Consider the following 24,776-nt stretch of genomic DNA (forward strand, 5'->3'; position numbering starts at 1 on the left):
GATCACATGGCTTGAAAATTATTTCATCATGTTCAAGTCCAACTGTGGGACTACAGTGTTATCTTCTATTTTTGTCTCTCTCAGCTGTATATTTCAGAGGCCAGGAACAATGTAGTCTGACAGACATATTCTTTATGAGGGGCTCGTGGTCTCTCTAATTTGACACAGTTGTCAGAGATAAAGCTCCTTAGAGAGTGTGGCCATGCTCTGGGTAAGAATGGGGATTAAATTAACACCCCCACCTTCACATCCTCTGACCCCAATACTGGAGAATAAAACATACATGGTGACTCACTTCAACACCCCACATCTCCTTTCCAACTTCATCTCTGAATGTATTTTGATTTTATTACTAAATTAAACCATGATACTCTGCTTAGATTCGTATTGCCGAAATATCTTTTTTTGGGGTCAATTTATAAACTGACCAAGAAAATGGATTTAAAATACAAAAATAATTCTGACAATAAAATCAAATTATTACATGAACAAACAGTGCTGTGTATCAACAAGCATCTTTACAATAAATGTGGCCAGCAAGACTAACAGGAAACGGCTTACACAGTGTAACAATACACTCCCTCTCCTTGGTAGCTTCCTATCAAATGACCCGAGCACGCAAAATCAAATCAACACCGGAATGGATCATATCAAATTCTAATGAAAACATAATGTGCTCTTAAAATGTGTGTTGGCCCGGCAGCCAGTCATCCAGAGAGTCTCCCCCAGATGACGTGATGAATAGGGAACACCGATGGAATATGCATCAAAGTCGAGCTCATGATTTATGTAATAGCAGTCACTTGGACACTGATTAGCTGCTCTGTCAAGCGTGTAATACGAGAGGCACAACCCCTGGTTTATCAGTCATTTATCTGAAGTGCGTCCTGATATTATCACTGGATCCTAATGTCATCATTATGCCGCACAGCATGTGCGGGCCAGTGTGTCATGGTGCCGGCGACACTGCCTGTCAGGAGTTCAAGCCTCTTCATTTGCAAAATGCTCAGACATTCATAGCACTATGTCAACAGTAAAATAGAGAAGCCACATCACATCAGAGATGGAGGGACAGAGGCACACAGGCACACTAAATAAGTGGGCACTAGAGGGTACAAAGAAATTTTGTCACATCTTTGTGGTCGTGGAATTGCTTATATGAAGATCAGGCTAATTCTTATGAGAGGAGTGGAATAACAAAGTGTCAAAGTAAAAAGAACAAAATAACAGGTTGCTATTTTTTTTTTTTCTGTGTCGGCTTCATGGTTTGATTTAGAGGAACAGACATAAAATCTACTGTACACTGGGTATACACAATGAGAACACCCAGACCTCCTCAATGTGCAATGTGAGGCCCACAGAGCCATTTCTCCTGATTAAAATGCACACTCACACACACCACTGTGTGAGAGGATGGTGGTTGTTCAGTCTGTCAGGACTTTCCTGCTCTCCTGGAGAATATCTGATATCATAAATGACTTCAACTCCTCCCACGCCAACATGAGAGTGAGATTGCGAACACAGGAAAAGAGAGCAAGACACAGATAGGCAGTTTATGACTGAGCTCTGACAATCATACATTACCGGATGGACAAAGCTGCTAATAAACAATTTCTGTCATGATGACAAAAAAGGTTAGGGTTGTTATTCTCGCAAACATCTGGTGCCGTACACTAAAAGGAAGCGGAGCAACGTATAAGTCTATCAACACCTCACGCAAACAAAAATAGTGAGGGAAACTGAACAGGAAAAAGAGCTCTTTGAGTCTCAAACAAAAGATATCAGCCCGGCTGCCAACACAGACAGGGCACCACACCTTGGCAATGATGCTGCTCACAATCAAAGGAACAGTCGTCATCAGTGGAGCCGTGTTTTTAAAGGATATCTTAAAAAGATTAAAAATATGTGTCATTATGGAAAACAATTGAGCCTGGACCCTTTAGTATGGCAAGTTCTTATGTCACTCACACGCACTTCAGCTTGTTTATTTCAACACATAATGGCTCGAATATTTCCTGTTTTTAAATTAAATTAGTTGCACTCTTCGGAATAAACATGTATGACTTTACAAATAAAATGTGAAACATGCAAAACAGCCTTAATGTGGTAGTGGTAATTAAAATCAGCATAGAATAAAAAAATATATATATTTAGAAAAACAAAAGCTGTCTTTTAATAAATTCAAAATTGCACATTTAAGCAAGTTTTTTAGTAATTGCTTTGACACAAACACAAAACATCCACAGTGACTGCCACATATGATAATTATCTGGCCACTGAATGCAGCATTAAAATGATTTCAAACAGTATGGCTCAGAAAATCCAGCAGAGGGGGCTGCTTACTGCAATCATATGCTGATTAATTGAGCTTGATTCTCCCCATGCTGCGAACATAAGTTGTCCCACACTGTAGGCTACATGTTGGTATGTGGGTAAAGGTTACAAGGCTTTATGGAAGTCACCTTTTACCACAGGTAGCCCTTCACATCATTTTTGATGAATGTTAAGAAAACCGTGATTTTCTGATTATCCCTCATCAAGCCTATATCAAACTAGGTTATGTTCATTTTTATTAATCGTGCATGTTGCTCTCTAATTAGCTAATGAGAGACAAAAAGCAGGTTTAGAGCAGAAAAATGCAAATGACTCTTAGAAAATAGCACAAAAAAGTAAATGGCAAGGCTGAGAATCATCCTTCATTGAAATGTCAGAGATAAATGGCTCAAATGTCACATCAATTAAAACGGGGGACAGTTAGTAGTTCATTAAAGAGAGAGCCATATTGCACCGTCGGGTACCGTTGCCAACCCTTACTATCTGGGGCAGACTGGCAGCGGGTCCAGATGGCACGGAAATCCTCACAGATTTCAAAATGGTCTCTGCAGGGGTGGCGTTTTCTCCCCCGCTCCCACCCTCACCGCTGAGATGGGGTGTGGGCCACAGGCCCACGCCGGCCTACACATTCCAAACGGAGGCATGCAGAGAGCTGAAGGCACCACAGAAATAAAAATAAAGCGGCAGAGGACAACAGACTCTTAAAAAAAAAAAAAAAAAAAAAAATACATGACTGATGCCACACACTTGGCCATAATGACTGAAATATATGCTTCAACTTAATCTATGACTGCTCCAGGCAACATAAGGCAACTCCCTCTCCTTTTAACTGCATGAAACTCTAATAAAAGGATTGCCCCATGTGTTGCTTATAATAACATGCTGACTTTATTAGTTGGTAATACATTAGATGTTATTGGTTGTTGCAGTCACATAGGTGTTTCACAAACATTATGCCTAGGACCCTAAAGACCTCACTGAGAAGCTGTCACTGGAAATCCAGAACCTGATAAATGTCTCAGCTATGAATGGGAAGATAACAGTGTTTGAAATTAATGCTCAAAATACGTATTATCATATTTTTTTTTTCCTTCTGTAAAAATATAAAGTAAATCAAATATCTAATTCACTACCATTACTAGTCTTCGTTGTACATGGGACCCCCTGAAGGACCCCAAATCCCAACCTAAGACCTATCAGACCTGGCAGGGGGAGGAGAGGAGACTTTCAACCGGCCAATTACAGAGCGAGAGCGGACTTTTGCCTCTCGTGATTGGCCGGCTCGACCACGCTGCCTGAAGAAACAGGAAGAGTCCTTCTGTGACATTTGTTTTGCAGCGGGAAGAGGAAAGAGCTTCGCACAGACAAAGTACGGATGCAAACGGCTTCATTTGTAAGCTCCAGGGCTAATTTATGTTGTTAAATTTTCTCGAACAATGCTGGGCACAATACGGAGCTCAGAAAGTATCCGTACACTGACGCTACCGAGGGCAATCTTTTGAAATTAGTGTAGGCCTTTAGATACGCAGCCCGGATGTCTTTCTACGTTTTATGTGCACATTTAATATGATAGGTGTTTTGTTTTTTGTTGTGAACCAGGTTTAAGATACATACTCACTTCATGTGTTGCAGAAGGTCTTCGTCTGCGATTCGGCGTGAATTTCCTCAATCCAAAATGGTACACGAAGGAACACATGTTGCATTTTCACACCTGCGCAGTCACTGCGCGCTTTCTACCCAATTAATCACGCAGGTTTGACCAGAAACTACTCGGATGAGAAACGAGTCAAATGATTGACGAGCGTGAGGAAGCTGCCAGTGGTTTTTTAACAACACAAGCTGCTTATTGTTTGTTGTCCCTCACCGTGAAGAGCTGAGTAAACATCCAAACATTCAAGCAGATCACTTAGACCAGTCTACTGCACCGAAAACGGCACAGAACAAACACGATAACATTATTTTTAATCAGCGCACACTATTAGCCAAGGCCATTATTGCCAAAGTCCATTATTCCATCTATGAGTCTATTACCAGCTTGCTAAATGGCAGACAGTGTGTGTGCAGCGCTTATCCAAAGTGCACTGTACCATTGTTTGGCTCAGAAATTTCTCGCCTTTATTGTCAGTTCAGGCAAACCCCTGATGAATACAGTGAGAGCTGCAAGAGTAGAAACAAGAAAGTTGAAGCAGACGCATTTGTGATCACATACCATGACAGATGTGGTGGTGTGCGTGTGTGAAAGGGGGGAGGGAAGGGGGGGGGGGTGAGGAGGGGGTAAGGGGTAATCTAAAAATAAAAGATAGCCAGTCCTGAATTAAAAGTAAAGTTTGCGCTGAGCAGTGAAGCGTTTCTATTTATTTGTTATTTGTTTGTTTGTTTTAGGGCTGCAGCTTTAGATTATTTTTACTATTATGGATGGGTATATAAAATGTCAGGAAATAGTGTAAAATATCCATCAAGATTTTTCTGAAGGTCAAAGTGTTGTCCTCCATTTAATTCTACTGTCCGACTAACTGTTCACTGCTCCCCTAAATTTAGTTTACCATCACGAGACAAAGAAAAGCAGAAAATACTCACGTTTGAGAGGCTGAAACCAGGCATTGTTTAGTATTTTTCCTGGAATAAAATTACAACTATTAATTGATTATCACAGTAGTTGCAAGATGAAAAGATCATCAATTGTCTCTCTTGTTTGTCTGTTGTTGCTTGATTACATTATTTGTTCACAAAACTGCATGTAGTAAGTGTTAAAAGTTTTGCTGTTGACTTGTTAATAATTGTAGGATCCACTAATAAACAAATATTTCTATTTAGATTTTAATTGATAGTGTAGCAGAGGAAAACTCCATCAGAAAGTACATAGTGACCTACCACAATTCATTAAGCAGTCTCTTTTGTAAGCAAAGCCTCCAGTACAACTTTTTTAATTTGAGAATTTGCTGCTCTTCTCGGATTGCCTTTATTTAATTGTTTTTGAAAATGTCACCCTTGAACACTTCGGTGGACATTTATCCTTTTTCTGTTGATTTGTCTTCTGTAGAGTCAAATTACTGATTGAAAAATTCATCGGCATAAAAATGAAATTATTGCTAATGCAAATAGTAAGTGTCAGCACAAGCCACAATTAAGGTAAAAACATATGAGTTACAAATTTATGAGTGGATTATTTTAGAAAGAAAAAAGAGGGATTGTATTTGTACCCTTTTACACTTTTCAGATCAAGGTTCCATGAAGGAAAGGTTTCCTTGGTTGAAACTCTTACAATCAATGTGACCTTTATTTATTATAACCCCCATCTCTCAAAAACTCACATATAACATAGTCAATCATCTCTCCTTCCCTCAAAGTAAAAATAAAAAAGGAACTGCTGTCTGGTTATTGCCAGTATCCATCTCAGTCGTCAGAAAAGCTGCACGTTTTTGCTGTTGTTAAGGGCTGGAAACCAGAATCCCATCGGAGTTGCACCCTAAGGAACAAATTTAATGCTAGAAAAACATCCCGGCCATCAACCAAAAATGACGGATTGAAAATAATGTCGAGCTATCTTGGGAATCCCCCACCAGACAAGGGAACAGACTGCATTGTTTTTCTCATTTATGTGATATATAGAACAGAAAGAGGGGAAAAAATGGGCGATTTATTGGTTAGATAGGCGTATACTTTTCAATGCACAAAAGAAATATTGGATAGTAATGTGGGGATCAAGTCACATCATGACATTGTTTGGAGGCTAGGTGTTCAAATATGTAAGTCATCTTCCGTTGGTGGCCCGCTAGGTTTTCAATAGATCATTCAATGCAAATGTGTGTGGGAAATTGTGAAAGTTGCCACATGAATATGTCAATGAATGCAGTGTAATTTGTACTTCCTCAGCAGGGCAGCAAGATGAAGAAGCAGAGGGAGAGCCAGTGCACTCAGAAGACCATCTCATTGCTGAGCCCCCTGGGGACGATCCAAGTCAGTGGATGTGAGAATGGTGTGCACACCATCCAGATCCTAATGGATGTCGCACCTGCTGAAAGGTACTGTACAACAGCCGGGCTGGTGACGTGATAAACAAAGGTGTGAAATTTACAGGCAGACAGAATCCACTCCTGTGATGGAGTGCCACCATTCCTCATTGGAAGCAGGGCATTTTTGTAGATCCCACAAGAAATATCCTGGAGAAAGTTGGGCAAATATGAGCAGGCACTAGAAATATGAGGGGCACTAGAATACAGTTGGGCTCGAAATTAGATTTCTGATGGCATGTGGTTGTGATTCTTCCTGCAGTATATTTGAAATTTCAGAAAAATAACTTGTTTATTACCCACAGGGGAGTTGATTAGGACTGATGTCTGTGGGGTCAGCAAAGGCCACTGGGAGCATGGGCTGTTCTCTCCTGTTTATTTATGTTTCCTTCAAGTTGCATGCGGTAGCTTTGAGTGTCAAGTGACATTCAGAAATGTAATATGTGATTGCATTTTGGGGCCTACCCATCCCTCAAAATTGTAAGGATATTGACAGTCTTACTGAAGCGATTGAAACTGATTAAAGTCAGCGTTAATAAGTACTTATTCCATATTTTTACAGGTTCACATCCTACATCTCAGATTAGTTTTGATTAGATTGAAATTAAATATCCATGTATCGCAGATTCGCATTTGATGAACTTGAATGGTTTGGGAAATTAAACCTTTTCCAAATGCACCCGGATAGGAAGTTATCCTTTTGAAAATGTATGTTCAGATTCTAATTTATGGAAACCCATTAATGACCTTGTATATTATACCTCAACATGTGTTTCTTCCTCGACTGTCTGCTATTTCCTCAAATTCATCAAGCAGTAAAAACATTCCACTTGTTGTTAATGAGTTGAAGGGAGAAAATTAATAATATGGAATTTTGATTATGGAAGATGTCCTGTAACCATGCGCAAGCACCTTTCTCCGTCTCTTTGTGAACAGGGTTTAATTTGTGTGTTCGGGTTCAGTAGGAATATGCAAATGAATTTAATGATTCGCATCACTAGATCATTTCTCAGTTTAATATCATTTGCTATGTCGGTCATAAGTGAAGCTTTGATCACATCACTGTCTGTATGTTCTCAAAGGTATGAGCAAGAAATCATTAGGAAAAATGTTTAGATTTGATCACGACCAGTTGAATATGTTGTTATCGTCATAGGAACGGGGGAGCCGGAGCCACCTCAGATATATGGAGTAACGCAATGTAAACAGGCATTAAGGGAGGCGAGATAAAGTGACAAAATACAGGCTTATCTTTGCAACCGGCTTTACATGTAGATCTCACAAAAGCCTGCCTGTAGCAGTAATAGTTCAGATCAGCCATTTCCATTGATTTATTTATGACATACTAAACAAGGCTCTTTCCAGCTTTGGATGTGTTGTGGTACAGGCTTAGAAAGTCAGTGTGATAAATGATGTCTAAGAGCGTATTTTGGATAAGGGAAATAGATAACGTCCATGCATAACATAGAGGCAGACCTGCAGCCGATATTTGTGAGCGAGCCAGAGCTGTGAGAGCTTATATGAACGTGTTTGCTCTCTGTGCTCTTCACATTCACTATTGGTTGGTGTTGAACAGCTGGAGCAGCAGCAAAAGCATTTGTGGCATTGATAGATAGTTATTGATAAATGCCATTATAGCTACATAAACGCCGTTGAAGTATTGCTTACACACCATGACCGTCAGCTCTTTCTAATAGAAACGTCTCAAGCCCCTTTTGCTTCCTAACTGATCTTAGGAACATTTCCTGAAATCAACCTCCTCTGCCAGTCTAACGACAGCCCTGAAGGCACCATCAGATGAACAAATTCATTACATCTCAACAACCCCTGTTGGGGCCCTACACACCAGCCTCCCTGTTAACCAGTTTTTTTTTTTTTTTTTTTTTCCCCCTTTAGTTTTTAGCATGGCCTCAACGTTCGCAGAAAAATGATACGCATTTTGTTTACAGGAGATTACTATTATCTGAAATATGATGCTTCTTGCCTCTTTCACACAGAGCACAGACACATAATACAGAGGAAATCATAGAGCACTTTTTTATTAGGGTGAAAAATGAAAAAAGGACTGGACTCCTGCCCCGAGACATTTTGTGAGCATATTATTTTACAATGCTTTGATCAATTTGTCTGTCAAGCTGGCTGAGATGTGGGGGAGCAGGAAAAAAGCAATTTAGCTTGTGAGGTCCTCAATAGAAATGTACTACAGGAGCCTGTGTATGACATGTTGCATTAGAACCTGAGCAGCCTTTATTGCTTGATAATGTCGCGAGGCAATGCTGATATCAATCACCCTTAAACAGCCAGTATGATGTGTTTTTATGAAAAGAAAAAAAAAAATAACAATGCATGAAGCATTTCTTGGAAAATAATTGATTTAATTCTGAGCTCAGGGATTTCGACTTTTAACAACAAAAAAATATTGTGTCGGAAAAAACAGACACAAAATGTGCTAGAAGCTAAAAATTGCTATGAACAAGCTCGTTTTGCATATGCTCCTATAGAAAATTGTAATTAATTTTACACGGATAAACATTCTGTCTCATTTGCATATAGATATAAACAATATATTTGTGCATCTGAATTCCCAGCACACTTGGGTCACGTGATCAGCCTAAAATCCTAAGTGGCTAAGACCAAAAATTATCATTATATTTCACAGGCCATAAATCCCCCTTTTTTTCTCTGACACAAAGCCTTATAAATCTGCGTCTGATTTTTCACATTGCACATTGTTTTTAGTTAATGATTTTCATCTGTTTGTTGTTGCTGTGATAGCGGGGAAATGTACCATATGCTCCAGCAAAAGACAAATGATTAGCAAATGAAATTCTGGACAGCTGTCTGACTGAAAGCGTTTGGTTGATAGCATTCTGCTACCATAATTAGCTTAAGCTTTGGGTTAATTAACTTTCTACCTGGATATGCATAATAATAGCATTCTGCAGAAAGCCAAGGAGCTTCCAGTATATCAGCAGCAAAGCCTGGCTTTTTATTTTGTATTTCGGCAGCATATTTCAATTTCAAGAGGCGATTTAGCTCGGGAGCATCGTCAAATATTGTAGATTTTACTCCCCAAGCCAGATAATTCTGAAACAATAGGGGTGTATTATGTGGCAGAAATGCCATTTCTGAATGTAATTAAAGCGGATGAAAGCAATCACCAATTTTTAAACGCTTTTGTCTAGCATGAGGCCTACTTGTAAAAAAATACCCATCAAGAGGAGAAAAGAGGCAAGAGAACCCCCAAGTCCTTATATAAGAGGCCTTTGAGACTGAAGTGAAGTACAACAGTAATTAGTCTTTTGTATGAATTTGCCGGCCATGGTCATGATTAGTTAAGCATATGAGAGGACTGCAGGACTGCACTGCTCTTAAGGAGGAGGGTGTTAAAGTCTATTTATCACCAGTTATCCTCACAGCTTTCCATTATCACTGACAACACTGGATGGGGCCTGAGAACAGCCTAATTGTTCTGAGGTGGAGTGTTTTTGTGTCAAACCCGTCACTCGAGTCACATTGGCATTCATAAGCAGCCAGACATTTTCCATCTATCTAGCCCTAATACCCAAGCTGTCACAACAGCTTTTACACACTACCAAGTAGTGTGAAATATCTGAGGTGATGCATTTATCGTTTTTCTCACACTCGTGTAGTGTTGTGAATCAATGTCCTGGTTCACACTGAATAGCAGTATGGTAAATGTGTTCCCTGTTTGGGGCCTGTTTACATGATGTGCTCAAACACCGGGAAACGCAACAACAACTTGTTTTCCGCACTGTAATGTCTCTCCTATCTTTCCGTCTTTCTCTCCTCTTCCCGTGTCTATTATATTTAGTCTAACATATTTTAAGCAATTAAAATATTTTTTTCCAGATATATATAGACAGAGCTGTTGTTGTTGTTGTTGTTGTTTTTTTTATATATAAACTGCTTACATTTGTAACTAAAATGCTTTGTCATACAAACAGTGATCTGCTGAGATATTGAATGAAATCATCAATAAAGCAGGCGGGAGACTTTTTGACGTAGTCCCTTTAGAAACGGTATGAATAATTCATTGTGTAATGATATTCAGATGATTTTTGTTCTATTTTTTACTGCGGCCTTAGAATATTGTTTTGCATGTTGTGAAGTGCAGTACTCAGCTGCGTATTCATTAAGGTGCTGCTCCCACTGGCCCTTGGACCCATCTGTGCTCTATGTTTATGCCGGCGTCTCCTGGGACCGTCCCAATCAGGCTGCATGTGCCATTTCCTGTGTAAACCAACACCTGTGTAACACACTACCTGTAAACCGCCCCACGCAGGCAGACGAGACACTGACATTCACTCAGAGTAAAATCTGCAAATGTTGTGGTTTCTAAAGCAGAACCTCCAGGGTGAGGTTGGGAGCCGAGCGAGAGTTACGGCTCACTGTAGAGATGCAGCTAAAAGCAGCTCCTGCAGTATTTTTCTTTTCTTTTTTTTCTTCTTCTTTTTTTTTTTTTTCCCCCCCCTTTGCCTGCTGTCGACCGGGAAGTTTTTCCAGCGTGAGGGTTGTGCTAGTTTGTTTTAGAACTTGATTGGATTCTATATCTGCAACATGCAGAAGTGTACAGTGTGTGACATACTAAGGCAATATGCAGAGAGATGATTCTGCTCTGACATCTTGGAGAGGAGTACGAGTCAATTATGCCCAAGTGTTGTTCTTGCTTATCTTCCTGCGGCACCAAACAAGGATTTAGTCAAGGATTTAGGGGTGAGGGGGCGGTGGTGGGGATCATGGTAAGCGGTTCACAACAAAACACTCAAAACTCTTGGGAGCGGGCACTGATTTAAAAATAAATTACAGAAGACGAAGCGCTAACACTCAAGGGCCCTCAGCAGTGCTGGCGTACACAGGTGAAGATTAGCCTCCTCGCTAATCAGAGGAACAAGGCAGTAATTTGCTCTGAACACAGACAGTAATTAGGACTTGGTGACACTGGATTCCCATAATGCCTTTGTGCTTGACGTGGTCAAATTTTGACAGAGGCTATCCATGCAGGGTCACTGTCCCCCCAGTCTCTCGGCCCTCTTCAGTGGAGGCTCTAAAAGGTCCCTGCAGTTACAGGGGATCCCTAATGTACTTTATGCCTCCCTCACTGGCTCCTTACCATTCGGGTAATTGGAATCTCTTACTGTGGCACTTGAGAATAGAGGCTAAAAATGCTATTTGAAACTGCTCAGTAGTCTGTTGTAGATAAACATTGCTGCGTTGGGGTGTGGATACACTACATAATAGAGTAAGAGTTAAGGCTCTGGTAATACATGCCTTCACTGACTCCTGTGGCTAGCCAGTTGGGAGAAGACCTAATTGTTGTGTGCTTTGTTGCCTACTCTGCAGTATTTTACCATCACCTTTATGTATTGGATTGAGTGTTGCGGCCTCTTCGGTGGACATTCGCTAATAAGAGTTGCTGGATATCTGGAGAGTAGTTTATCCGGCCCAGTTGTTTTTATTTTGAAACGGCGGAGCACAAAATGTGCACCCCAGAAAAGAATAGGAAGCATTTCCTCACAGCTTACCACTCCAAAAGCTCTCCACTTTAGTGCTGCAGTAGCTAGATAGGCATCTGAATGATCTTCAAATGGTTGAACGAGCTGCATTGAGCAAGTGGCTTACAATTGTATCACAGCCTTTGGCTCAGAGACCATCAGGATCTTGACATTCATAGAGACATGCTGTATTTTTTTCCCTTTTTAGACAGTCATTTTAGGCTTTTTTCATGCTCTCTTGAGTCTTTGACGTCTCTGAGTTAAGTATCTGCAGCTATAAGGCTGAGGAAAATATTGGACTGCTCTTGGCCTTTTCTATTTCATCCTCTGACCCGCCATGTTACCCATGATCGGTGAAGGAGAACTCTGGCAGCCTGTGTCAAAAGTGACAGCCGATCGAGTCAGGATGAGCGCCATCACGCTTCACAGGATGGAGGCATGAGTTCTGAGTTTTTCCCCCTTTTTGTGCACTATACCATTACACCCTTCGCCAGATTCCTTTCAATTAGATCCCATGGTTAACCTGTTTCATTCTTACGTCTGCAGCTGATAGAAAAAGTCTTGCTGAAGTCTTGTGCAACCAGAGATACCAAATATGTGAAAGGAAATTGACAAATTTAATGTCAGCTATTTTTTTTTTCTTTTTTCTTTTGTCTCTTTTGATTGTTTCTTCCACGATGAATGAAATAACCTTCAACATTATATAAATGCTCAATTCATTCTTTATATTAGAGCTGGAGAATAGGTAGAACTCCAAATGACTCCCACTTTACGCAACAATGATTTATGGTAATTGGAAATTGATTGTGACAGGAGCACAATATTAGAAAATTTCTCAAATCACAATCTTCTATCAAGGGAAATATTCTTTTTAGTGCAGCAGATCCTTGGTTAGTTTGGAATTAGTTTCTTATTTCCTTACCTGTGATGAAATAGTAAGTGACTGAAGGACACTGGAAAAATATGATTTATGGAGTCAAAAGATATTAAAATAACAAATCGTCTTTAACCTAATTTGAATTGTTTATTCAAACTTGAACACACTCAGTTATTGAAATCCTCTTTATGATCACTCCTAATTATAATTCTTGGTTTCCATACAGAGGATGGCAGTTACTTTAGGACAATATAGAGATCGCTCCTCCTTTGAGGGCGTCTTTGTAATTAGTCCAACATTTATTACACATCTCTCATCTCACATTTGAAGGGCACAGTGTCTAATGTGCCAGTCTGGACTCTGCGAGGAACATGATGCTGCTTGATTTCTGATTCACTGAAGCGACTGGAAGTGTTGCCAGCGCAGGAGCTACATCTCCACTGCCCACATGCTCTTTAAAAACAATCCCCCATTGCACCTAGAGGTGACAGACTTCAGCTCGACTGATGTTGTTCCCCCTTTTATTTATTTATTTCGCCGTTGTTTACCAGCCATAACATGTACTGCATTGCATTAACTTTTACTACTGTCAATGTTGTATCACTCAAAACACCTTGAAAGCGGGCGCATCCATAAGCTAAGGGGAGAGGGGGAAATTAGCCACGGTGACAAGTCTGAAGTGTGAGCTTGAGGTCAAAGGTGCCGAGCCTTAAGCAAAGGTGCACTAGCCTTTGTCCAGTAGATTGTAAGGGCCTGCGGGTCCAACAGGAACATTTCCACACACAATATCCCCGAGCTGTCAGTGTGCAGCGGCTGGAACATCCTCTCAGAGAGAAAGAAGGGGTGTGGAGGGGTAGAGGAGGTGGTGGTGGTGGTGGTGGTGGGAGGATGCGTGCTAGGGGTGGAGGGCAAGGGGGAGGGCGGGAGGGGAGGGTTGGAGGAGGAGGGGGGGGGTGTAGCGAGGGAACAGTGGCCTGAAGATCGTTGCTGCGGGAAAGAGAGGCGGGGGGAGGGGGGGTGGGATGGTGGGTGTGTGTCGGGGTGTAGGTGGTCGGGAGCCAAAAGAGCTGGAGAGGGAGGATAGAGAAATAGAGAGGGGGGGGGGAATGAGGAGGGAGAGCTGGGGGAGGAAGGGGGTGAGGGGGGTGGGGGGACAGAAAGGAGAGACAATGACAAGTAGGGGCTGGCTGGGCACTCACCCATGCCGACAGAGATTGCCATGAGCCATGGCCATTGTTTGAGCGGGTCTCAGCACAGAACCCGCTGGTGGGTTTCCGAGTTTTTCGCCACTCAACTATAAACTGCTGTGTGGTTTATTTAGAAATGAGAGTATTTACACCTTTTACTGTATTTACACCCACTGTTAAACGGCACCCAGGAGGTTTTCATCACACAGCCGCAAACTAGCAGGCAGAGCGGTTCTCTGAAAACTGACCCGCTCAGTCATAACACTCCAGTAAACCTCAGCTTCACATGTCCAATATAAAACGTTGCTCAAACTGTGACCTGCAGAAGTGTAAAAACACTTTAGGGCCGCGTTGTTACGGGAGGCAGGAGAGAGACGGTCTGTGTGTTTAACAAAGTAAATGTCTATTATTAATACCATACAGGATAAGCCAATTTTGAAAAAGGGGCACTTAAATGGTGATATTATTTATTTATAAGTCCTGTACACCAGTTAATGGAATTGGCGGCCTGCTTTAGATCCACAACACAGCTTGAGGTCCACTTTGGAGTAATGCACATGCTAAGAGAGGACCTTCCCAGTAGGGTCTTTAAGTGTCAAATATGGGTCAGTCTGCTTGCATTGACCTGGGGGGTGGTCAGCAGCAGAGAGAAATTCAGCTGTTAAGTGATGCCAACTCAACCAACGGCAAATTCCTCCAAGCATCTACTCATGCTAAGATGCACGTCCAAGTGCAGCGCTTTGCTGGCCAGAACTGCTCTGGCCAAAAAAAAAAAAAAAAATCCATTTATTCTTGTCATGAACTATAAACTAGACCCAAGCAGAGTTGAAACTGTTGTTAACGCTGTGCTCTTAACTTTTCTTCTGACTACTTTTGAGAACTCCTTTTTTTTTTTTTTTTTTTTTTTTGCTGTTAGGCTCTGCTTCCTTAAAGTTGTTTGAAATAAACTGTTAGCGCTGTTCCTCATGACCTGACAGTGTTTTCTTTCATACTCCATCTTGCCGCACTTCATGTAAATGTATATCTACTGTAACAAACTTCTGGATCTCCATCTTGCTTTTCCCTTTTGCTTCACTCTGTCTCTCGCAGCTCTGATGTTTTGCACCAGCCGAGTTACAGGAGCCTCGGCGAAGTGCATAACTTTAGATTTTAAACACGTCTTGATTAGCGACTTTAGTTTCACTCGGCAAATGATGTCATCTCGCATCTGTGTCACTCGTGGCATGTTATTACACTCTTGTGACATATTTTAGCACTGTTCAACCAAGAACTGGGTATTATGATTGCTCCTCTGATCCCCACCTCACCTCCCCATCCGGCCTTATATCCCTCACAGGAGCGGCGAGGCCCCCTTGAGCTGTGTGGTCAACGATAGCCCGGCAGAAACGAGCCCCGAGTTGCAGCGCTGCGTCGAATGGCTCCAGGCGTACTTCAGCGAGCCGCAGACCGCTGGGAGTCTCCCGCTCCCTGCCTTTCACCACCCCGCCCTGCAAGGAGGTCTGTCATGGATAAATATTTGCAGAGCCATGACTGGGATCAGGCTTTCACTCTTAATTGTCAGTTACATCACTTACACTCACTGGCTCACTGTGTTATAATGAAGTATTTTATGGCTGAGAGAGAGAGGGAGAAAGTGAGAGCGGAAGAGAAGTGAGTGAGTGGGTGAGCGACGGAGAGAGAACAGAACACAGAGCTGTAACTTGGTTCAGTAATCTGTGGCAGCTCTTACCACGCGTGTTAGTCTTGGCAAGCTTTTCCATAATTCTTGGCACATTCTTTGAAACTGATCGAATTCCACTCTTGACATTTTCAGACAGGAAGCTTTTTTTTTTTTTTTTTTTTTTTTTTTTTTTTAATGAGAACATGTGAATGGTGGTAAAGTTTGAATGAGCTTATTGTTGGCTTGACCAGTCACCTAGGGCGAGTAAAATGAAAGCACCCCAAAAATGGACAATTAGTGTCTTTTCAACTGGTCGCTGTGGCTGCAGAATGAGTGATTGAGGATGCTGAGGAGGGGGGGAAAAAAAACAACGAGAAATTAATTATTCTCGTGGTGTTTTGGTTTCGAGGAAACAAACAATACTGTAGCATGTCAACTAATTTTTGGAAATCATAGATTCGTGCCGTTTTCTTTGTCACACCGCGACGCTCTTTGCATTTTAACTTAAAGATTTTCAGAAGCGCTCATTTAGACCCAGAAGCACACCTACACAGAAAAGAAGAAAAAAACTCTTAATATATGCATTTAACAATTGTGCCTCTCTTCCCCTTCAATCAGGCCTTAGTTGCTCTCTAATTTCATGCAGATCTGCAGTGCTTGAGTGATGGCATTTTCAATGAGCAGGTACTCCATCGAGACCCTGTATACAGCTATGAGTCCCACGCTCCCGCAAAGGCAATGCAGAAATACATCAGGACCAATTACGATATCAACTTTCAGTGTGATTCCCTTCGCCACCAAGTGCTTGTGTACCAGCCCCAGGCTCTTTCAAATCGCATCTCATCTGAAGTCTTTGGGGTTTTAATTAAATTTCAGGATAGATGGAATTCTTCATTAGTACCTGATCTGAATAGGTGATTGTGCTGTGTTCCACCTCTCTCCCTCGCCTGTTGTTTTGGGGCTCCGTAAATACAGGGTTTAGGCTTAGATTGCTCTCAATAGTCAGAACCATAGGCCATGCCAGTATAAAAATGTTAAATGTGAGCATCAAGAGTATTTGTCTTTTGAGGGAGGAAAATAGAAGGTCTCTCTCTCTCTCTCTCTCTTTTTTTTTTTTTTTTTTTTTTTTTTTTTTTTTTTTTTTTTTTTGCTTGTTGATTCACAAATACTAAAGATTAGTTTTCGCCTTGCTGCTTCTGTACAAATGCCTTCTCGATCGAGTCGTGCAGCCGCTGTCTGTCTGGGAAAAAAAAATACAAGTTTAATCAGGTCATTACAATCTGTGACAACCAACTTTTGTTTGCTCAGTTATCTTGTGGGAGAACCTGAACGCGACAGCGCTCTCGCAGCACTTGTCATGTAATATTGAGTTGTGACCTTCACTTGAAGTGTTGCCATGTTTATTTACACATTTCTGACAAAACAAGCCACTTTTCATATTAACTGTCACAATATACCTGTGAAACAGGGGGGACATGAAAGGAGACGCGAGGTGCAGTTTTCTATACTGTCTGACTGATTGTCATGCTCAACATCACACTTAAGTTTGGTCGACGGGGGTAAAGGAATGGTGAGTGCATGCCTGTGTTATGCTCAGTTAGCTTGTCTTTGTGTGCGTGCGCGCGTGTGTGTGTGTGTGTGTGCGCGCGTGTGCGTGTGCGTTTGCGTGTGCGTGCACTCCCGCTCGCTCCCTCAAAAAAAACCACAGACACCAACGTGGGTTCTTAAAACGATGCATATTCTTATCTCATTAATTATACATCCATATGTAACAGACGAGAGGATCTTAGTCTCGGTAAGCGGCACAGGGAATGTGCGGGGAGGGGGCCAGGCGAAGGGGGGAAGGGCGCTCTTCAAAGCCCAAATGACTGTGTTCCTGCAGGAGCCTGAACCTCCCCCTGTGCACAGCGCAGGGCGAGATGAGACACTCACCAGGACTCGCCCGTGTGATGTGGAGAGGAATTAGGGAAATGAACGTTTTCAGAATATCGAATAATCAGAGAATCATCAGCACCCCGTCAGCCTTCAAAAGTATGGATCCCTCAAGACTCAAGAGACACTTTGACTGGGAGTCAAAGTCTTCCCTCCCATTAGACACAAAGGATAATGAGGTAGCTGCATTTCCACTATTGTCTTTTTATTCTCACAACCATGTACAAGGTGCCTGTCAGCTGGAAGTCATCTCTCCAAATCTATCATTAGCAGCGCTGATGGAATTCCGTTTTATTGTTTTCTTTTTCTTTTTTTTCTTTTTTTTTTTTGGGGGGGGGGGGGGCTTTTAAATCTCTCTCACACAAAATTATGAGCAAATCAATCATATATGTCAATATCCTCATAATCACTAGACCTGTTCGATTTTACTGTGGGTCAATCTATCTCTGCCTCTGCAGCAGCCCTATCACCTGGCCCGATGCTAGGTAATGACCTGTGACATAATTATGGGATGCCTGTAAACATGTAAGTGGTTCCCCTCAACTTTTATTTAAACAATTGACATCAGTGCACCCCGATCTAAAGAGGGTCCTGACCCCAGACACACCGTATTAGGCTCTTTATGAAGTAAGGGGCTGTGGGACCGCTCTCCAAATCATTGCTGGTCACCTCGAGTGACCCACATGAAGTCTCTGTCACTAACACTGATGAGGGCAAAGTTCTTTAACCTCTGTACCGGCGCGGGGAAGCACAGACACTTGTTTTTGTCCACAACTGTTGGAGATGTGAAAGCTTCCAGGAGAAACAGCTGCTCGGGATTTGCAAAAGGTGTAAACAGCGCCATAGCTTGTTGCTCGGTCTGTTTGCAGGCAAAAGTGCTCGGCAGCGTCTGCCGGTGTGACGCTGACTCCGGTTGTTTGTCAATAACGTTTGCATCAACAGGGATTTGTCATAGCCGTAGTCTGGGCAAGTTGTCATCTACCCACCAGTGACAAAGCGATATCAATATGTACCACTCACATCATGTGGCCAAATCCGAGCTTTATGAGGGAGAGTAATGCATAAAAGAAATTTCAGGGGTGTATCTTACCTCCTCATAACATTAAGTCTGTCTGCGTAAGAGCCCGTCATCTCGTTGACAGCGTGATTATTACCTGAAAAATTATTAAACAGTACCTACGGGCCTTGTTCAAGACAAAGAACTCACATGGGTGCGCATCAATCAAATGTATCCCCTTTAGGTTTTACACTTATTCCCCCCAGTTTAGGCAAATTGCCTTGTTCGCGTGGCTTTGTGTAGCAGAGAGTGACTATAAGGTAGCGAGGGAGCCTGGGGAGCAAAGGATGTTCACTCTGTAGAAGAGAGACAGGGGTGTGACATGTTTTCACACAATGCCAATTTAGAGGGATTTCACATAGATCACTTGTCATGTGCTCTCTTAGACCATATAAATGAGAGAGAATGGGAGATCACTAATTGAATTTTCATGACTGAGTACATGTATATACTAGAAGAATTGCACCCCCTCTTGATAACGAGACTATTGTTCCCCATCTTGTTCTCAGTGTAAAAAAAAAAAAAAAAAAAAAAGAAGTGTTTTTCACTTGCTACACAAACTCAGTGCTTCAATGTCTCAAGGTTTCGGGATGCTTCAAATACTTTTTTCCCCTTTTCTGTAGCAATCAGAACTAGACAAACATGCCTTTCAGTCACTGCCTGGTAATCCAGAAAAAAAAGATAATGCTACTGCTAAAGTGCTAATGAAATCAAAGCCGTTAATGTGGTCGGTTAAGCTGCGGATGATTTGAAGAATTCCGCCATTTAAGTGAAGATGATATAATGAATCTACTCTGAATAGAAAGCAATTAAAAGGACAAATTGGTCTGATTAACCTCAAAGTCATCCCACTGCCACAAATGGTGTGCAACATTCAAATTATTATTATTAAAAATCTGGAGCAGATTTGCAGTCTTTTTGGCCTCTCTTAATCCTTTTAAATGAAGGAGCGAACTTTTTTAATTTTAGCTGTGACCTTTCAAAGCATAACCTAGATTTTTCTGCCATAGGAATAATTTTCTCACGTCAGCTGCTCTAGCATGTTAATACTAGTTCTAAGGTCAAATGGAGGGACTTCTATGTATTTAGTTGTTTAATGAGTATTGTGAAGAAAAAGGAGGGAATCATACAGAGCCAGGAAGGGCATTAAACTGTCTATTATTAAGTGGATTAAAAAAAAATGTCTCAAACTTTTGATTTTATTTCGGCACACCACATCATGTTCAAAGGAGTGTAATCCATGTTCAAAGTGTCGTCCTGTCATCAGCCTCTCAGTCGGCTGTCTGAGTTTGATTGATTAAATGAGGAACTCTCTATTTCTGTGTTCTCCTCTTCCTCTCTGTCCTCTACTGTGTGACGAAGATGCGTTCACCAGCCGCGTGCTGCAGGTACTTCTGAGGGATGTGAAGTTTGGGATGACGGTCTCGTACAAACGCCTCGCCGAGATGGCGGGAAACCCCAGAGCGGTGCGGGCGGTGGGAGGGGCCATGAGGAGGAACCCGGTGAGTGTGTCTGACAGTGATTGACAGGCTTCTGTCTTAGTTACTTTATTTAGTCAGACAGGGAAAGTAATTGTTTTTATAGGGAAACTGCTTATAGTCCAAAGTTAATTAGTATTTTTTTTTTTTTTCCTTCTTCTTTTAAAGGGAATAAATATGGAGTTTGATAAGTCGTTCGGGAGACACCATTACGTCACTTATGGTGTTAAATATAGACATGTAATAATTACTTGATCAGTTGTGTGACAGAAAATTAATCTGCAACTATTGTAATAATCTATTACTGATTCCAGTCACTTGGTTTTGGACTATTGATCGGGGGGGGGGGGGGGGAAACAACATTTGAAAACATCACCTCAGACTCTGGGAGATGGTGATGGACATTTTTCTTTAATCGCGAAATTAATCATGAAATTAATTGCTAATAAAATGTATCATTAGGTAGTAATTGTTAGTAAAATTAAGTAAATGTAATGTGGATTATGAGAAACAAGCATAGATAAGGTGCATTAGATTTAAAGGTCTAAATCACTCTACAGCTGCAGTTGTCTGTAAGAGTGAATGAATAAAAAAATACGAATTATTTTACACAGTACATATGATGTGTAATTCTTAGTGTGGGTGCGTTTAAACATTTATGATCAAATATTTTAAAGTGAGCATGTTTTGTACAATTTTCAGCCCATTTCTTTTGTTTCATTTTCTTAAAGAGGCACTACCTACAGAAAGCTGGTTTGTGGGATTCTCAAATAAAATGGATTTAAAAAAAAAAAAAAAAAAAAAAAAAAAAAAAAGTTTTCCCCCGTGCAGGATATGTAATTTAATCTGTAGGTGTGTATGAATATGAGCGATGGCCAAACAAACGCCTCCCTCTGAGAGCGGCTGAGGAGTAAAAGTCTACCTACAGCACAATTTTAAGCCCACACCTTTTGTTCCCGTCCTCTCAAGTCTTTACTGTAGGTGTTCGCTGCAAATCTCTGATTCTTGTAGGAAACCTGGCCCGCATCATTTTGCCCATGAATCCACTGTGTACAAAATGGAGGGCTAGAGGGCAAGTGGTGTGTCTTCTTTTGATCAAACCCTTTGATCAAAGCCTGTTTAACTCTGCCCATGTAGTGCTGTGGGCACCACCGGTGTGCTCTGTGAGGCAGAGAACACTTCTTGTACAGAAATGCAGCCAGCAAGACGCTCTCCCTCATATGTGCTGTGAAGTAGCTTGTGTACATCCTCATCTTAGCGCTGCGCTTTTCCTCTCATGTTGCTTTTGTGATAGAAGGAGGGAAGAAGTCATTTATATAGAGAGCAATCAATTAATGAGCACAAATAAACCTAAGACGAGCTTTTAACACAATGCACCAGATTCTTTATATACTTAATGCACTACATTAGCCAATGGCGTTGCTGCTGGATGGCTGTATAATACCTCTCAGTCTCGTGTTTTACAGACATTTCTTTCCTTTCGTCAGGGAGGCTGGGAGCCTGAGCCCTCAGCTCCTGATTCAGATCCAGAGTCAGATTGTCAGTGTCAATTACTTGTCAGTTGCACCGCTCCACTTGGGCTTCAGCTGTGAAAAGCTCAGTGTGCTCAATCGATCCTCGCCTCTCTGTGGCACTTCTTCTTCACCAGGATTTGAGTATTGATAAGCCTGGTGTAGTGCTCTTTTCCCCCCCAAGTGAAGAGGCAGATCCGAAGGCCTTGAGGGTACCCTGCTCTCCCTCCAAACCCGGGGAACAGTATTGATCAGAGTACTCGAGCAGTATTTCTCTGTCTGCAAGGTTAATCTGGGGCTCGGAAAGTTTTATTGCTGTTGATATGGGAGCGGGCTTAATGATGGATTTGAACTGAAACACACTGCATGTCCAACTTTCATATAAAAGGCTGGAGGTGCGACCGTCAAGTCGGGGTAACTCGGTTAAATTGGAGAAACGTAGGCACAGTGCAGCAGTGGTTGTGATGTTTTTCTGTTTACTATAACAGAACAAAATGAGGGCAGCATTGAAAATATTTTAAAAGAAATAATTGCTGTGATTCACTCCAACCGTTGCCACTCTTCTTGTTCTGAATTCACAATGATCGAAGTGTTTTAGGCTTGCTTGTTTAATCTTTCTCCAGCCATTTAGTTTACAAAGAACTCGGGACCCCCCTGGCAGTCGTCTGCAACAAGAGTAAACGCTCCACCGACTTCCTCTTTTTAATGATCACAGGGTTATCAGATCTTAATGTTGACACCCTCTCGATTGAATATTCATCCTGCTGGTATTTTTGCCCATTAATTTTTGATTGCTTCTTTGCTTTTCACTATTAAAGAGTAAAAAACATTTATACCCAAAGACTGAGCCATCACCCTGAATGTGGATTTATGCAGGATCAAACCAGACACTTCTGGTGTGGCACTTTGTTTTCATGCAGTGCATGAATATAAAAAGTGCCAAAAAACAAAAGTGCAGTTCACATTTTCTGCACGTTGGTTACTTTTAAGTCACATCGTTTATGTAGTAAATCAGAGATTCTTTCATACATAATACATATTTAGTATCAAAACCTCCCAACTACTGTGCTGCTGTGACAGTAAATGTCAACCTGAGAATAACAAAGCAGTAAAGCTCTAATTTGTATTTATGTTTTCATACAACTATTAGTTGTTTTTTTTTGTTTGTTTTTTATCAGAGCTTAGTGGGAATTTATATTTTTAAAGACTAAAACTTCCAGACTGAAAATGTGCTACTTTCAACCTTCTTACTGAATTTATAAATTGAACTATACAATGGCTTTTTTTTTTTTCTTTTCATAAAGAATAAGAAGCAAACATTTTTAAAGTTGGTATGTTTGCATGTAAATATGTTGCATAATATTTGTAAAAAAAAAAAAAAAAAATGTCACATGTTTATTTTCTCGGAGTTGAATTCCTCTCTGCGTCTGTCTGTGCCAGGTTCCTCTCCTCGTTCCCTGTCACCGAGTCATTTCTAGCTCTGGACAGAGTGGGCCGTACATGAGCGGCAAGGGCGACCATCTCAAACAATGGCTGCTCACCCATGAGAGGCAGAGAGGGGAAGGCTAAAGCATGACAGAGCCCAACTGTCCTTCATCCAGTACACACACACACACACACACACTCACACACACGCACACGCACACACATACACAAGGCTGTTTTTTGTTTTTTTTCTTCTTCTTTTTCTAAGAACACAAAACAGGGCCATAAAGTTTAGCGTGCTTGGCACACACTGTGGAACAACTGGAGTTACTTGTAAATATTCAGTTTATACTCCTTTTTAAAAAAAAAAAAAATCTAAGAATAGAGATACTGCATAGTTAATGTGATACAGAGTTGTTGCAGAATTAGAATGTACAAAAATAACTTAAACAGAGAACAGTAGGAATTACAAACATATGCTCCCGTGGGTCTCCGTTGCGTTTGCCAGATAGTGCTGGAATGGTTTTTCTAAAGAATTATTATTCCCTTAAAAATATGTCTCTTGCATTGTTGTTGTTGTTGTTTTTTTCCTAAGCAGAATTAGTCTTTGTACCTCTCGTTGGTTTTTTAATTTCCTGCCAAGTGAATGCTTTGTTCAACATCCAGTGATAAAGGCTCTGAATTTTACGGCTACAAAGCTTTGTAGTGAAGCATTTGTTTTGTCTTCATTTAGATCTCATTGTTTGCTCCTGCCTTATAATCCACCTCAAGTGGAGATGTCTTATGCATTATATACTGTACTTTTAATACATTTGACATGTTTAAATAAATACATCTCAAAATGACAAATCCTACCTTTTCATCAGTTTAATTGTATTTAATTTAAAAAATGATTTCATGCAGCATTCACTCAGTTCAACTCATTATTAATTATGCTGTATGTCTCTCTCCTTGCTGCAGCTCTGTATGTCAGAGCTCCTTCTTTTATTTCTGAGTGGTGTTTTCCATTAGAGGGCAGTACAGAACGGGAAACAGAAATCAACATTTCAACCTTGAATTCATCCTGCACATTTAATCTGTAATTTAAATGTTTATATGTTATTTTATTTTCATCACAGGCCCGTTTAATCCCTTTGGGATAAATTATTATTTCTTAAACAGATCGTATGGAGAGGGCAGCAGGGCTGGTGGGTGTTTAGAAAAATCCGGTGCTTTAATGGAGCGTGTCCTGTATTTTTCTGTTCTACATTTCCTCGCAATGATGGGAGGACACTTTAGTCTATTTTCCCCCCCTAAATTCTTGATTCTCCTCACTGTCTCGAGCAGCTCCAGAGTGACCCTTACTTTCCCATAGTTATTCCTCCTCTGTTCAGCCCAGGTAGCCTAATAATCCACCCTCCAAAAATAACCTCGGCTCTAACCTTTGCAGAACCAATTCAAGTGGCCCGTTCGCTGAATACATTTGAACTTCGCTGCATTTTTGAATTTCTTATCCGATCAGCTCCGTGTGGCTGTCTTGCCGTGCTGCTGGACTCACTTACTCTGCCATTGGAGCACCATCGCAGCGTAAATGTTGAGGCAGCAGACAGGCAGATGAAGAATGAGACTCAGTCTGTGGTTTCACAGAGGGCTAATGATGCCTGTGGTGACTACAGGCTACAGTCAGCCCCCTAACGAAGGGAGCTGTGACACAGCCACAAGGGGTCCCATTTAAGCCAGGCGCACTCTGAAGTGCACTGTAAGCACCCTCCTTTTTCGCTTGTGGCTAAGTAAATTCTATGGAATGCTA

General features: G+C 41.3%; 1 protein-coding gene across 4 annotated transcripts; it reads left to right on the forward strand.

The window, feature by feature from the left end:
* Nucleotides 1-3,630: 3,630 nt before the first annotated feature.
* Nucleotides 3,631-23,826, forward strand: mgmt (O-6-methylguanine-DNA methyltransferase). Of its 4 annotated transcripts, none has more exons than XM_069144561.1 (5): nt 3,631-3,703; nt 6,208-6,356; nt 15,261-15,421; nt 19,936-20,075; nt 23,003-23,826. In XM_069144561.1, exons 2-5 carry the CDS (start codon nt 6,220-6,222, stop codon nt 23,129-23,131), a joined length of 567 nt encoding a protein of 188 aa, XP_069000662.1. In that variant the 5' UTR covers nt 3,631-3,703; nt 6,208-6,219; the 3' UTR covers nt 23,132-23,826. The 4 variants fall into 4 exon arrangements, with proteins under 4 accessions (XP_069000662.1, XP_069000660.1, XP_069000663.1 ...); XM_069144559.1 differs by having other exon boundaries at nt 3,646-3,727; XM_069144562.1 differs by having other exon boundaries at nt 3,647-3,703; nt 6,211-6,356.
* The last annotated feature ends 950 nt before the right edge of the window (nt 23,827-24,776 follow it).

This window comes from Embiotoca jacksoni, unplaced genomic scaffold (assembly GCF_022577435.1).
Source record: "Embiotoca jacksoni isolate LCO1_2020_lvr unplaced genomic scaffold, fEmbJac1.0.p SCAF_12, whole genome shotgun sequence".
Lineage (NCBI taxonomy): Eukaryota > Metazoa > Chordata > Actinopteri > Embiotocidae > Embiotoca > Embiotoca jacksoni.

What these genes read in the sequence shown, in the direction of transcription:
- mgmt (XM_069144559.1), top strand. An exon ending in GATGTCGCACCTGCTGAAAG is followed by an intron (nt 6,357 to 15,260) that starts GTACTGTACAAC and finishes TATCCCTCACAG; the next exon opens with GAGCGGCGAGGCCCCCTTGA. An exon ending in CCACCCCGCCCTGCAAGGAG is followed by an intron (nt 15,422 to 19,935) that starts GTCTGTCATGGA and finishes TGTGTGACGAAG; the next exon opens with ATGCGTTCACCAGCCGCGTG.